The sequence below is a fragment of the Sceloporus undulatus genome, chromosome 2, assembly GCF_019175285.1.
Source record: "Sceloporus undulatus isolate JIND9_A2432 ecotype Alabama chromosome 2, SceUnd_v1.1, whole genome shotgun sequence".
In the NCBI taxonomy this organism is placed as follows: Eukaryota; Metazoa; Chordata; class Lepidosauria; order Squamata; family Phrynosomatidae; genus Sceloporus; species Sceloporus undulatus.
In genome coordinates, this window is record NC_056523.1 from 178,588,252 (window position 1) to 178,603,526 (window position 15,275).

Consider the following 15,275-nt stretch of genomic DNA (forward strand, 5'->3'; position numbering starts at 1 on the left):
CCCAGAACTATGAGGTGAAAGCAAAAAAACAATCCTGTCTGATTGTTGGTCAGGTTATATTCTCAAGTGCGCTGACTTGATTTCTACCACGCAAGATCAGATACAGAGGAGGGGAGCTCAAGGGGAAGCTGGATCCTTCTGGACACAAGGAAAGGGAAGCAGGCTTGACAGGCAATGGGGAGGTGGTGGAGGGCAGGATCCCCGGCTGGAAGTGTCCAGGCTGCTCCTCTCCACTCTGAGAAGACCCTAGCTCTCCAGGCTGGGCACACACCTGGTTGGGGTCAATGATATAGTGGTGCTTCTCAGCGTAGATCATGGCCAGGGACACTGAGATGGCGTAGGCCACGAAAGTGAGGGCCACCGTGTCACCCAGCACTTGGGGCAGCAGATGCAGGGCTGGGAGCTGGGGCTGTGGGAACCTGCATGAAAGAATGGTGGAATGGGAATCACTGTGTGTCAGGATGGACAGTGCTGTTCCCTTCCCTCCACCCCATCAACCATCCTCAAGACCAGGTCAGCTGCCATATTGCTCCAACAAGGCCAAGGAAATGCCCTTCCATTTCCCAGCCCAACAGGGTGGACAGTGACTGTGCCCTCATTCGGCACAGAGAATGGGGAAGACAGAGAGAGAAGAAGGATCTTACCCTGCCGGGAGGTGTCCAACAATCTGCACCTTATAATGAGTGTTTAGGGAGGAAGCAAAGCAGATCGCAGTGGCCAGCAGTACCTGTCCAGAATGACAAAAACAAAACAAGGGTGTGTAGGCCATATCACCTGATAAAGAATTCAGCCATCCTACCACCATCTTTGGAAGCATTTGTTGATGTTTCCACTAGAAGCTCCAGAGGGTTTCTGGATCTCTCAGATATGCTTCTATAGAGGTGCCACACTCAAACTACAAACCCTAGGATTCTATAGGATAGAGTCATGGCAGTTAAAGAGGTGTTAAAGGAGTTTGACACCTCTTTAACTGCCATGACTCTATCCTATAGAATCCTAGGGTTTGTAGTTTGATGAAGCACCAGCAAGCAATAGCAATAGCAAGTACATTTCTATACCACTTATTAGTGCACTTAAGCACTCCTTAAGCTGTTTACAATGCATAAGCTAATTACCTCCAACAAGCTGGGTACTTACTTTACTGACCTCGGAAGGATGCCAAGCTGAATAAAGCCTGAGCCCCTGGCTGGGATTGAACTCACAACCTTCTGGTTTGTGAGTAAGTGGCTGATTTTAACCGCTGCACCACCAGGGCTCTTTGGCAAGTTTGGCTGAATACCTCACCAAACTGCAAATCCCAAGATTCCACAGGAAGGGACTCATAATATTCCAAACATTTTAAAATATGTTTAAAGCATTATAATCTTCAGCACACCCCATTAAAAACATTTCTGCAGAACCAATTAAAAACAAAAAGGTCTTTGCATGCTGGTGAATATGAGAACCAAGTGGTAGGCAACCAGGCCTGTCACACAATGAAATTCCATGGTCATTCTCCGATGTCCTCACCAAAAAACCTTCCTTGAAGATCCTAGCACTCAAGTAGGCTCATATAGAAATCAACAAAAGAAGTATTTAAAAGTTGACTGAGTTCACATAATTTATGAATATGAAGTGTGGCTGTTGCTTGTTTGGCTCACCAGGTATTGTGGACTGCAACTCCCATCAGCCAGCACAACAACTTTGGAGCTTATCACATGGGGCTGCAGGAATGCAGCTAGTATGGAAAGGGGAATGGATGCATTTTACTGCACGCCGGAACACCGCCAACACTGCTGGAAGTCCCCGTTCATTTCCGTTCCATTCCCCACCATCCCTAAGGAAACGATTTTTAAGAACTGTTCTGAACAGTTCTTGAAAATCGTCTCCTCTGGACAGATGGGGAATGGAATGGGGACTTCCGGTGGTGTTCTGTAGTGCAGTAAAATGCGTCCTTTCCCTGTTCTGTTCCCATCATACCTCCTTTCGTTCCATGCTAGCTGCGTTCCTGCAACCCCGTGCGATAAGCTCCAATGATTCTGGAGCTCCTACCCAAGGATATTTGATCATTCTGATGTCTAACTTGTACTCAGAACAAGAGGCTTCTGTTAGGACAGAATATAGAGAAACATTTTAGTTTCCAATTGGCAAGGAGGTCAAGGCAAGGCTGCATCTTATCATGTTATCTGTTTAACTTGTATGTTGAACATAACATACCATATATACTCGACTATAAGTCGAGAAATCTATGCCCCAAAATTGACCCTAACATTTTGGGTAGACTTATATAAGGGTCAATACATCAGTAGTGCTTAGAAAGGTCCTAAAGCAAGCAAGCCTGATGCCCCAATCTCCATGGAACACCAATTCCTTCGCCCTCCAGTCCGTTTTACAAGATCTGGCTTCTTATGGCAAAACCTCTCAATTTAAACCCATTTACTTCTTTCTTGAGTCTGTTCTGCAAGACCTGGCTTCCTATGGAAAAAAACTCTCCATTTAAACCATCTCTCCAGTCACTTTTGCAAGACCTTGCTTCCTATTGGAAAAAAAGGGGCTTGTACAAACAGCCCAACATGGTCAGCTCTATGCCGCCCCTGTATACGCTGGGTTGGGGGATGTGGCAACTGGACGCCACACCCCCAACCTGGTGGGAAAAGGAGCCATGAAACACAGCTCCTATACAGGGGCACCATAAGCACCCAGCACAGAGCTATGATGGCCCTCGTCATCATGGCGTGCACCATGTAAACAGGTACACACCAAGATGCCACCTTGGTGGAAGAAGAAGGGCTAGGAGTGTATGGAGCCCTGGTGGCGCAGTGGTTAAATGCCTGTACTGCAGCCATTCACTCCACAAGGTTGTGAGTTCAAGACCAGCAAAAGGGCCCAAGCTCGACTCAGGCTTGCATCCTTCCGAGGTCTGTGATCTTTGGAATAGCGGTATATAAATAAAACAAATTATTTATTATTAATAAACACTCTGCTCTCCCTCAGCACTACCGCGTAAACTGCTGGTCTGTGTTCCCCAAACTCTCCATTTAAAACCACTTGTTTCTGTCTCCAGTCCATTTTGCAAGACCTTGCTTTCTATGGAAACAACTCTCCATTTAAATCCACTTGCTTCCTTTCTCAATCTAATGACCATAGACAATTTAAATAATTTCAAAATAGATGAAGAAGGCATTGAAATAGTTCAAGATTTTCCATACTGTGGCTTAGTAATCAGAAAGGAGGCTGCAGTCAAGAAATCAGAAGAAAAGACAGCCATAAAGGAACTATGAAGAAAGTGCAAAGATATATAATTGAATACTAAAGTTACGATTGTTCACACCCACCATGATGATCTCTCCTGGGATGGGGACCCACATCCGGCTACGATAGCGGTTGTTGATCTCTTTTATTGGCACCAGTACAACCAAGCAAAGACCTGAGATAAGCAGCTCAGCGATGTTGGTTAAAGGCAAGGCTTCCACAACAGATGACAGTGTCTAAGAGAAAACACAAAGGCATGAACTTCTGGCACTGCATGAATTATTTATTTATTGTTTATTAAAATATTTTTATCCCACTCATTATTATTTTTTTAGAGTAAGCGTAGTGTAGTGGTTTGAGCATTGGACTATGACTCTGGAGACTAGGCTTTGAATCCCCACTGAGCCATAAGAAAAACATACCTTAGAAAAAATAGTTTTTGGACAACAATTCCCAGACTCTCCCAAGCAGCAATAAAACTAGCTGGGGAGATTCTGGGCCTTGCAGTTTAAAAAGTAAATTTTTTAAGCTGTGGGAGGAAATTATTTGCATGTTAGCCCAGAGAAATGAAATACCACACATACTGCATATTAGTACAGGATCAGGTAGACAAGAGTGAGTAAGGTATGGTACAGTTTGTCCTTGGTATACCTCCCCTTCCCGCCACTCCCTGGTGGATACCAAACTCTGTGGATGCTCAAGCCCCATTAAATACAATAGCACAGTAAAATGGTGTCTCTTATATAAAACGGCAAAATCAAGGTTTGCTTTTTTGAATTTATATATATTTTAAATATTTTCAAGTTGTGGATAGCTGAATCTGTGGATAAAGAATGCATGGATACAGAAGGTCAACCCTCTATGTGTATATTTCGCATTTCTTCACAAGCAAAGACATAAGGAAAAAACGCTGAGCAAATACCTGGAAGATGGCAAAACAGCCATCAGGACGTGGCAGAGGAAGACCCAGCAGGCTCTGGAGCTGAGATACCACTACATGCAAGGCAGCACCACTGGTGAAGGCCTTGATGACAGGCTCCGAGAGGTAGGTGGAGAGGAAGCCCAGGTGTAGTGTGAACATCACTATCTGGGGATGAGGCAGAAGACATCAGGACTAGCAGCTGCTAAGAGTCCTCAGGCAAAAACAAAATAAAAAGCCATAGTATGTGGAAGTGCGTGTATAATTCAGATTCCTTTAAGATTTTCTTGTGTTGTTAAAAAGAATGTCTCTTGACCTAGTAGTAGTGGAAGTATGCTTGGAAGTTTAATCACCAAGATCTGAAGAATTGCTGGAAAAGGTTTCCAAAAGGCAATAGAGCAGAATTTAAGAAACAATGACTCTGATAGAGTTAGGTGTGGGATTTTACAGAATGGAAAAAAAAAATAGCTCATCAGGCACTGTATAATTTACACAAGGGATTCACTGCCAAAGAATGTCGTTATAATAAAATAATAATAAAATATTTATTAGTATCCCGCCTTTCCCTTTTGAGGATCAAGGTGGGTAACAGCAAGAATTAAAACAGATACAGAAAATAATGACAATAAAAACAATCCCCCCACCCCCCCCCCCCCAGGTAATGGTCAGGTACCCAGACAAAGGATTCACCACTCTTTTTATTGGCTGAATGCACCTTATGGAAACTCACAATGCAACAACCATTCCCCGGTGCTAAGTATCTCACTTGGGGGCTTCACTTTGTTCTTAGTCCTCTTCAAACTGCTCATCCCCATCAAGTTCCAGCAGCATCCACAGACTCACCATGAGGAGCCCCACAAGGAAGGCCATGGCTGCAGCCACACCAATGCGTTGCCCCTCCAACAAAGCTGCTTCACCAGGGACTGTGCTATTAGACTGCAGAGGTTCAGGAACCAAACGCTCCACCACAGAGCCTGTCATCAGACTGACCACAGCAAAGGTGCCTGTGAAAGGGACAGACGACAAGGGAAAGCAGAGCTAAGTCAGGCTCTGTGTATCAGATACATGCAGAAGATGGACTTTTTAGACTACAACTCCGAGAATCCCCCAACCTGCACAGCCCTTGCTGTCTGGGAGATCTGGAAACTTTTAGCCGAACAGTACTACAGTGGTACCTCGGGTTACGAAATTAATTCGTTCCGCGGCTAATTTCGTAACCCGAAAAACCTTCGTAACCTGAATTGCCATAGGCGCTAATGGAAAAAAATAGCTCTCTGCTGCCCTCCGGTGGCGGCATAGCGCCGAGGTTTTTTCGTAACCCGAAAAAACCTTCGTAAGCCGAAACAATAAATCCCTATGGGATTTTTTCGTATCCCGAAAAATTCGTAAGCTGGGTAATTCGTATCCCGGGGTACCACTGTATTTCCAAGCTCTGGGCATGTCACGGTAATATGTATTCAGGATCCCCTTGTGGCTTCTCCATCATCCACAGTGCGCCACATTTCTGCTTTCCACTGGGTACCATCCACAGTGGCATCACTAGAATTGGCGCCACCCGGTGCGGTAACTTATGGTGTCACCCCACTCCATTGACCTCCTCCCATACCACACCATACAGAATCCTTAGTAATGTTTCTTGTATTAATTTTACTCTTAAATTGTAATGCCGCTATATCGCTAAATGTAATGGTAATAGCTGTGAGATTAACAACTAGCAAAATTAAAGTTATACCTTTAAATTACAAAATCATATGCACAGCCTAAATGTACTTAGATGTACATAGTTTCCTGTGGTCAAAGTGAAAATTTGTTAAGATGTGATTTTTTAATTTTTAAAAAAAAGAATAACTTTTTTTTTAAAAAAAAAATAAACCTGGGGCCACTCCTTTCTTTTTTCATTGAACCATGCCCTACTCATAGCATGCTTTCAGCATTTGAAAGCAACACACGCAAACACCACAACCCATTTCTGCCAAAAGGCAGGTGTTTGGGGAAGAGTGGTATTCACCCTGCCTTAGAGTATCACCTAGTGTGGCCCACATCCCTGGACCTCCCTATTGATGCCCCTGATTGTCCTTTGCCTCTCGCCACATTCCAAGAGCTGAAAAGTCTTCCATTCTGTCTCAGCAGCTTTGGATGGATGACATGGGATAGGCGGAGAAATAAGGACCATAGGTGTTTCCAGATGAATCATTGAGGGTGTACAGTTGTCCCTCCATATCCATGGATTCAATCATCCACTGCTTGAAAATATTCCTAAAAGATATAAATTCCAGAAAGCAAATCTTGATTTTTCTATTTCATATAAGGGATGCCATTTTATTACACTACAGTATTCTAAATTGGACCATGTAGCTATGCCCTTAAATGGCAACAGTTCTGACTTTTCTTCCTTAATGTTTTTTATTCCCCCAGAAGAATAAAAAGGATGAGAGAAGTGAAACATGGGAAAGATTACCAGTGGAAGATGGTATTGTTCCGCTCCCCCTAAAATTCTGTGAATAAGGCTGGGTAATTGTGCAGTGAAAATCCTAACTAGGAACACCACATGACCTCCTATGGCAACAATGGCATTTGATCCTGGGCATGCTATGTCCCTCAACATTCTGCCAATGTGCCAGAATATTAGCTGAGCAAATGTGTACTGTGTTGGGTGTAATTCTCACATTTTAATTCTGCTCATTTGTAGTTCTCACATTTCAAATCTCAAAAACCAGAGTGTGTGTGTGGAGGAATGAGGGCATTGATTCTGCAGTAAGGATTCTGCCTCCCTTATGAAATTTTCCTTCCATCCCCAAATTTCTAGCATTGAGAGATTGTTCACTGAAACTCAAAGAGATGACTCACTTTGCAGTTCACTAAAGGGTTTCAGTCTGTGAGGGCTGCTCCAAGAATCCACAGCTTTCTCCTTTTTGTCATTTGACTGGGAAGTAATAGTGCCACTCTATTCTGCCCTGGTCAGGCCCCACCTGGAATATTGTGTCCAGTTCTGGGCATCACAAGTGTAGTGGAGTCTCCTTCCTTAGAGGTCTTTAAACAAAGGCTGGATGGCCATCTATCGGGGATGCTTTGATTTAGATTTCCTGCATGGCAGGGGGTTGGACTGGATGGCCCTTGTGGTCTCCTCCGACTCTATGATTCTATGGCTGTTTTCCATGTTACTGTACGTTATGGCTTTAAATCTGTGAAAGAGCATGGCATCTAGGAACCCAAGAAGGGTAACCCCAGAGTTCAGGAATGGCTGTTGTAATCCTGACTCCATCTTACGGTCTTCTTACCTGTGGAGATATGACGTCCAGTACCAAAGAGCATGTACAGCAAAGCAGGGAAGAACGAAGTGTAGAGCCCATAAACTGGTGCTACTGAGGTGAGGAGAGCAAAGGCCATTCCTGGGGGAAGAAGAACAAACAGAAAGAGTTCTATAATCCCCTCTGGCTGGAGATTATCGTGTACACAAGCAGTTGGGATAGGAGCGTGGATTCCAGACACAAACAACCTGATCCTACTGCTCTGCCAAAGGACTACCTGTGCCACTGGGGCCCAGTGGCGTAGCTGAAGTTGGTGTCATCCAGTGTGTATGTAGGGGGGGAAATTACCTTGCCCTCCCCCTCCCCTGGCCACCCCCCCCCCCCCCCCCACCCTTTCTGAAAAGGTTTGCCCCGGGGCCCCCCAAGCCCCCCTTCCACGGCTGGCCTTCCCGCTTTTAAAGCCACCCCCCCCCCCCCCCCGAAAGGCCTTTGGAGTCCAGCTGTGGCTGCTCCAAGATCAACCATCATTTAGGATCTGATGTAGCTGTTGGGTGAATGGGAAAGGCAAGCAATGCCCTTTCTTGACTGCCCAGTAGCCATGTCAGTTCCTCCGGGTGTACCCAGCCCTTTGGGTGACACCTCTCCCTCTGGGTTGACACCTGGTATGTTCCTCACCCCCCTACTAATGCCCCTGCTGGGGCTTGGGAGCCAAGAGAATGAACACACAGAACTGGGAAAGTAGCTGAGGAGCTTATCCTATTAACAAATAAGCTGGCTGACTTCCTCTGTCTTGAATTCAGGATCCATGATGCTCCTGGATGTTATCATACCTAAACAGCTGCCAAGGAAGGGTGAATCTCTACAAATAAGAACACTAGGCTGAGTCAACCACAAGGTAGGCTGGCAAACCCACCTGAGGCAGGGAATTTGGTGTATGTTTTAAAAGTGGCTAAAAGTTAGGTTTGACAGTTTAGGATTGTCCCAGGCTCTGAGGGTTCCAGGTCAAAGCTTAGACCTAGGGATGGCTCCTGGTGATGCTGTTAAGTATTATGCATTAAGTACCAAACACAGATGCTCACAGTTTGGCATTGCAGTACAGAATGAGAGAGATTTAGAAATTAAGACAGAAATTTTAGGTAAGGGGACTGTTCTCATTTCAAGATGGAATGAGGGGATTATTTCTTCTCACTTACTTGGGGAGAGGGCATAAGGTACATTTAATTTAGCCTATAAACTTCCAGGCAAAAAGAGAATGCAGAGCAGAGTGGAGGGTGAGCCCTGGCACCACAACAAATGGGAAAGAAGAAGAAAGCTAATTTAGTAGATACATAGACACTCCATGGAGAGTCTTTGCAAGCTGTATCAATCGATCAGTTAAGACTTGTAAACTGTAGGAAGCTGCTGCTCTCCTTGCTGAGATTTGCACACAGTCCTTTGTTCCTGATCAGAAATGAGCCCACCATGGGCAGGTAGTTTACCTGATGTAAAGGAAATTGGCAACTAGTTGTGAAACACTGGTTTCTTGAAGCAATTGCTCCTTGGTAGCACCATAGAGGCACTGCTTTTTTAAAAAACCTACTCTAGGAAGCCTGTGAACAATACTGGTCTTTCTTCCCAGTGTTATATTGAAAATCATTTCCATCCCAAAACATTCTGCTGCCCGAGGTGAAGGACAAAATGGCAGTCCCTCCCCTAGCCCCATTAGAATTGGTGAAGCCAATTCTAGTCCATGAATGCCATGTGACCACAAACTTGATAAACATCAATACTAATAATAGGACATCACCTTCCACCACTCCTACGGACAGTTTAGATTACAAAATTTAGGAACTAGCCAATTTATGGCACTTGCAGCTTCATCCTCTAATGACTGAGAATGGCTAGGGAACTCAGAACAGGCCAGGAAGTAATGCTGCTGCTCTACCTCCAGGATCCGCTGCCCAAGTCCCTTGCCTACTTTGTCAAATGGTAGGGCTGGCTCTGTCAAAGTCTCCTTTTTTAGATTTCACAGCAATGCTTCCAGAGGAAAAGGCTGTGATGAAGTGAGACAGGGATGAGTGACAAAGGGCAACTGAATCAGAGAAAGGAGAAGACGACTCAGGAGGGACTTAGAGCTATTGCTGGTCAATGACCGAATAAAATTTTAAGATAAGAAGACTTAGAGCTACCTTTTTTTGCCCCAGGTCGCAAAAAGAGATTAAACAGATATCTGATCACGTCCGCTCATCCAGATTATCAGTACTAAATTTCTGTGTAATTTGCAAGTCTGCATACAATGCTCCAACAGATACAAAACGTATCTTGGAAGCACTTCCAGGATCTGTGTCCTATGTGGTATAGAGTTTGAGTGTTGAACTATGACTCTGGAGGGCAGGGCCCAAATCTCTGCTTGGCCATGGAAAACCACTTGGTGAGTTTGGGTGAGTCACATTCTCTCAGCCTCAGAGGATGTCAATGGCAAACCCTCTCTGAACAACTCTTGTCAAGAAAACCCCATTATATGTTTGCCTTAGGGTCGCTATATGTGGAGATGACTTGAAAGCACAACAACAATAACAATAATCCTTCTAAAATCTGGAATTATGAAAAAAAAATAGGCTCTTCAGGGAGTGAAAATATAACAAGAAAAGCACTGTGGTGACGCACTTTAAAGATTTTAGAGATGTTCATAGCATAAGCTTTCACTGACTGGAATCTGTCTTAACACACATCTAGTGAAGCCAAATCTAGTCCCTGAATGCTGATGTGACAACAGACTTGATAAATACTTTTGTTAAAGTATCTCAAGACTTGTGGTATTTTTTGCTGCATCATCTGTCTCAAAGGGCAGAAAAACGTCAAATGTATATATCAAAACTATGTATCCAATGTTATTTGGTGGGATTGTAGCATGGAAATGTACACTTTGGGACTACAGCTCCCAGAATCCCCATGCCAGTATGGTCAGGGGGCATGTTGATTGGGTGACTGCAATAATCTCCAAAATTAAAATTTCCAAGTTCTGATCTACCACCACCACCACCCAGACATTTCCTTCTGTCAAAATGTTGAAAAGGATAGGATGCAATCTGTTGTTGCGTGTCATGCCATCCTACACTCACATGCCCTCCTGCCCTGCCTAAGGCCACTTGGCATTGGAAGAAAAGGAGTGCCACCTTAACAAGGGCGGGCAGGGCATGATTCCAACCTGGGGCCTCTGGGGCGGAAAGACATCCAGGAGGTGTTCAGGTTTGTTTTGTTTAATTCTGCCACACAGTTGCAGCCATGTCCCTGCTTGAGTGAGTGTGCGACAGAATCACAGAAAGGAGAGAGAGAACATTTCCTGAAGCAAGATGGGCTGTTGCCCAACCCTGGTGCGTTTACTTATAATGCACATACCACTGGGTGCAGTATAAGTGCAACTCTCAGGTAAGTGTGAGGACGACTGCAGCCTTAGAGAGTGTGGCAGATGCCTGCAGAACTCAAAAGGTGATCAAGGATCTTAGAAAGTATGTGAACCAGGAAAGGGGTGAGAGGTTGGTGGTATGGAGAACAGAATTACAGATGGATAGTGATAAAGGCGAGAGACCAAGTGTGGCATAGTGATTTGAGTGTTGGGTTATGACTCTGGAGACTAGGGTTCGATTCTCAGCTCAGCCATGAAACCCACTGGGTGACCTTGGGCAAGTCACAAGCCCTCAGGGGAAGGCAATGGCAAACTTCCTCTGACTAAATCTTGCCAAGAAAACCCCATGATAGAGTCACCTTAGAGTTGCCATATATTGGAAACAACATGAAGGCACACAACAAACAAGAGGTAAAGTGTGTGTGTGTCTATGTGCAAGAGAAAGAGATCAAGTAGCAATTCGTAAACTTTGGTCCTCCAGATATTTTGGACTTCAACTCCCCAAAGCCCAAGCCAGCTTGGCCAATAATCAGAAATTCTGAGAGCTAAAGCCCAAAACATCTGGAGGACCAAAGTTTGGGGAGTCACTGAAATAAAGCCTAAAAGGAAAGAATGTGGGAAGGTGAATGTTGGAAACCCAGAATGTTGGAAATCCAAATCCCATGTGGGTGGGTTTGCAGACAGAGAGGTTCTGAGCCTTACAGAGAGCAGAGGTGATTGAGATAGCGACTGAGTGTGGGATGGGCAAAAAAGATAAGAGATCAGGACCTAGGAAGGTGAGGGAAGGAGACACACACAGAGAGACACAATCTCCGTAGATAGAATTCAAAGACATAGCTGTGTTAGCCTGTAGAATCAGTATGTAGAGAGATCTTGTAGCACCTTTGAGACTCACTGAAAGAAAGAACTCGGCAGCATGAGCTCTCGTAAACTAAAGTCTACTTCCTCAGATGCTTTTGTTGCAGGTGAGAAGCAGCATTTAGATTCTTCCAGCCAGGATAGGAGAAAGTGGGATACGTCAAGATGAGACAGGGAGAAAGGGAAAGGGGAGCAGGGATGAGACCTATGTAGGGTTTGTGTGTGTGTGTATTTCTTCCAGTTTGGCAATATTTCTCCTTTGCTGCTCATCTCAGTCACTGAGCCTTCCAGGAGGGAGGGAATTAGCCTGACTGTTAATTCTGCAACCACTGCATGCCTAGAACCAGAACAGGTTTCTCCAGCTTCCTATGGTGCAGTCCATGGCAAGGTGACCAGGCATCCTCCTTTTCCAGCATGTGTCCTCCATTTCCACCTTCTCTCCAGGAGGAATTCCAAAAATGTCTTTCCTTTTCAGCCTGACTAAGGTGCATGAATTTATATTCAGACAGAGTCCTAGAGTTAGGAAAGACCTCAAGGGTCATCCAGTCCAGCTCCATTCTGCCATGCAGGAATACAGAACCAAAGCACCCTCCCTGACAGATGGCCATCCAGCCTCTGTTTAAAAACCTCCAAAGATGAGGGAAAGGAAGAATTTAAAGGCCGATTCTGCCAAGGTTTTTTTTACTAGTTTTAACCTATGTGTTTCTAACTTACATTTTAATGTGAATAGTGTTGAATTCTTTTTTTTTATTTTTCTTCTTCTGATTTTTTAAGTCATTGTAACCCACCTTGAAACCCAATAAATAAATAGATAAATAAATAAAGCCAAAGGGTTTGCAGCTAGTAAGGTACCATTTTGAGCCTTTGTCTTGAATAGAATTCTGTAAGTACATCGCCAGCCAATGGGCCATTTTTAAAGTTCATCAGAAAAAATACGGCTAATACTTAATACAATAATATAATTAGGTAAATAATATAATTAGGATCATTGCCTAATACATTATTATTATTATTATTATTATTAGGTCAAAACACCTAATACAGTTAGCTTACACACATTGTAAACCGCTTAGGGAGTGCTAAAGTGCACTGATCAATGGTCTAGAAATGTTCTTGCTATGGCTATTGCTAAAGAAACCGCAGAGAAGGCATGTCTATGGGTGCTTTCTGCTTTTTAGGTGCCCTGTCCTCCATTTGCTCTTGGAGGCCCTCCATTTTGCGGTGCCTGGCCTTCTTCTTTGTTTAAGGCATCTTTCCACCCTGTCCAGCCTTTTCAGATCCAGGCATCCCTTCCCTCCCAGATAGAGAAAAAGTAATAATATTATTAATAATAATTATCTGGATGATCTGACTTGGGGTTAGGCACTTTAAAGAAAGGAAGAGCACACCTCTGCCATTGGCTTTGCTTGTCAAAACAGCACTGCTGGGAGATCAATGTTGTTTTAGATTTATTTATTTTTTTCAGAAAACAAAACCTTTTCCTCCTTGTCCCTCCCTTGCCTTCTGGCCCACCTGGCACTCACCTTGGGGGATGTGAACGATGCCCACCGTCAGCCCTGCCACCAGGTCCCCTGGCAGCCACTGCTTGAGCTGGTACCTGGGCAGCCAGCTGGCAATGGGCAGCCTCCTCTGGAAGAAGCCCCAGGCTGCTGCCCGGGAGCATTGGCAGCCCTGGCTCAGCTTGCCCTTCAGCACCCCTGCCAGGCTGCTGCCCTCCTGGGGGGGTCCAGATGCCCCATAGAGCTGCTGGAAACGCTCCTCGGTGTAGATGCCCCGGTACAAGGCCAGGTTGCTCATGGCCAGGGCTCCAGCAGTAAGGCTGGATGATGATGCTCTAGTCTCCTCCTGCCTGGAGTCCTTTTATGCCTGTCTGGGATGGGATGGGGCTGGGCTGGCCAATCCCAAGTCTTGCAGGGCTGAGATTTCTCCTCCCTCTGGGCAGGAAAAGGGGGGCAGCTCAGGAGGATGCTCAGGGCAAGGACTGGGCAGCAAAGAGCCCAGGAGCAGCATGCCACCAGTTTCCATGCGCAACCTGAATCCAGGCTTTGCCATCTCCCTGGTTGTATCATCATCATCATCATCATCACATCACCACACCACCACCCACCACCAACCACCCACCACCATCACATCCAAGAGTGTAGCCCTCTTAGTTTGTGGAATCATAGGTAGAGATCTGTCACCCTTGGGACTCACTGGAAGAAGAAGTTGGCAGCAGGAGCTCTCTTTAGACTCAGTCTACTTCCTCAAATGCATTATAATAATGAACATGCACCAGGAATTAACTGAACTCTGCGAAAGCTCATGCTGCCAATTCCTTTTCAGTTAGTCTCAAGATATTTATTATTATGCAAGATATAGCCGTTCGTCTGTGGAGTCAATGCGTTGAGAGACTTGTTGCACTTTCATAATATCTATATATAAAGTTACATATATTCAAATATGATAAAGAACAACAAACTCTAAACTTACAACAGAAGCCACTTTGGAATGATGATACTAATAATAATAAAAATATAATAATGCCTTTGAGACTCACTGAAAGAAAGAAATTGGCAGCATGAGCTTTCCTAGACTCAGTCTACTTCCTCAGATGCATTAAATAATTTCTCTGAAGATGCCAGCCAAGAAGCTGGCAAAACATCAGGAAGAAACCCTTCTAGACATGGTCAAAGCCCAAAAACCCACAAAAACCTTTAACAGATCCTTTTTTAAAAATAGAACCAATTTAAAAAATAAAGCACTAAAAACCATGCATTTTAAAACATTAAACACCCCCAGGATGCGCTTAAAAACTTTCTGTTACCAGATAACCTCCATTTGATCTCTCTCTGTGTGTCTGCCTTCAATCTTGAATCACTTTCTTTTTCTTATGTATTTATTGGATTTATATGTCACCGTTCCTCCCCAAAAGGGAAAAAGGCTTTTCTTAGGCAATGAATCGTCAAAGATGATTTGACAAATTCCTCCTCGAATGTAGCCTACCGTGCTGGTATTCACTGGCATCTCCTATCCAAGTATTACCAGGCGACCCTGCTTACCTTCACAAGTCCGTCGTGATCTGGTGCCTTTAGGCAGGGTAGGCAACCTGCGGCCGCGGGCCGGATGTGGCCCGGCGAGCCTGGGACCGGCCCCAGCCCAGTCCCCGCCGATTGCCACCGGGCCTTTGGGGGGGCAATTCTATAGAAGCCTCAGAAACATGCCATTTATATTAACATTTTTTAAAACATCAGCAAATTTTTTCGCTGTCCTCCACTTTTTTTAAAAAACGTGTCTCCTTGAAAAGTTTGTCCTACATTGTCCGGTTATTTATATTTATTAAAAAAATTAATTTAATTATTTATTTTTTGGCTTTGGCCCCCGTTGTCTGAGGGACAGCAACCTGGCCCCCGGCTCCAAAAAAAGATGCCTACCCCCTGCTTTGGTATGAGGTCCTTAGTTTGTACCCGTTGTTGTGTGTGTGCCTTCAAGTCCTTCCTGACATATGACAACCCAAGGCAAACCTATCATGGGGTTTCTGGCAAGAATGTCAGAAGTGGTTTTGCCCTTGCCTACACATGAGGCTGAGAGAGTGTGACATGTCCAAGGTCACCCATTGGGTTTCCATGGCTGAGTCTTGATTTGAACCCCAAGT

The 15,275-nt window shown here is 44.6% G+C and overlaps 1 protein-coding gene across 2 annotated transcripts in view; it reads right to left on the reverse strand.

The window, feature by feature from the left end:
* The window catches only part of LOC121921248 (solute carrier family 26 member 10-like), a 31,778-nt gene extending 18,319 nt beyond the window's left edge, over window positions 1-13,459 (reverse strand). Inside the window, exons 1-8 of one of the 2 annotated variants that reach the window (XM_042449033.1) lie at window positions 13,165-13,183; window positions 7,429-7,539; window positions 6,177-6,406; window positions 4,994-5,154; window positions 4,154-4,318; window positions 3,315-3,467; window positions 645-727; window positions 272-419 (exon numbers count right to left, since the gene is read on the reverse strand). In XM_042449033.1, the coding sequence (XP_042304967.1) occupies window positions 272-419; window positions 645-727; window positions 3,315-3,467; window positions 4,154-4,318; window positions 4,994-5,154; window positions 6,177-6,192 (726 nt within the window). In that variant the 5' untranslated portion in view covers window positions 6,193-6,406; window positions 7,429-7,539; window positions 13,165-13,183. Of the gene's footprint in view, window positions 1-271; window positions 420-644; window positions 728-3,314; window positions 3,468-4,153; window positions 4,319-4,993; window positions 5,155-6,176; window positions 6,407-7,428; window positions 7,540-13,164 lie in introns of both variants that reach the window. The other variant, XM_042449032.1, reaches the window with a different exon arrangement.
* Between the last annotated feature and the right edge of the window lie 1,816 nt (window positions 13,460-15,275).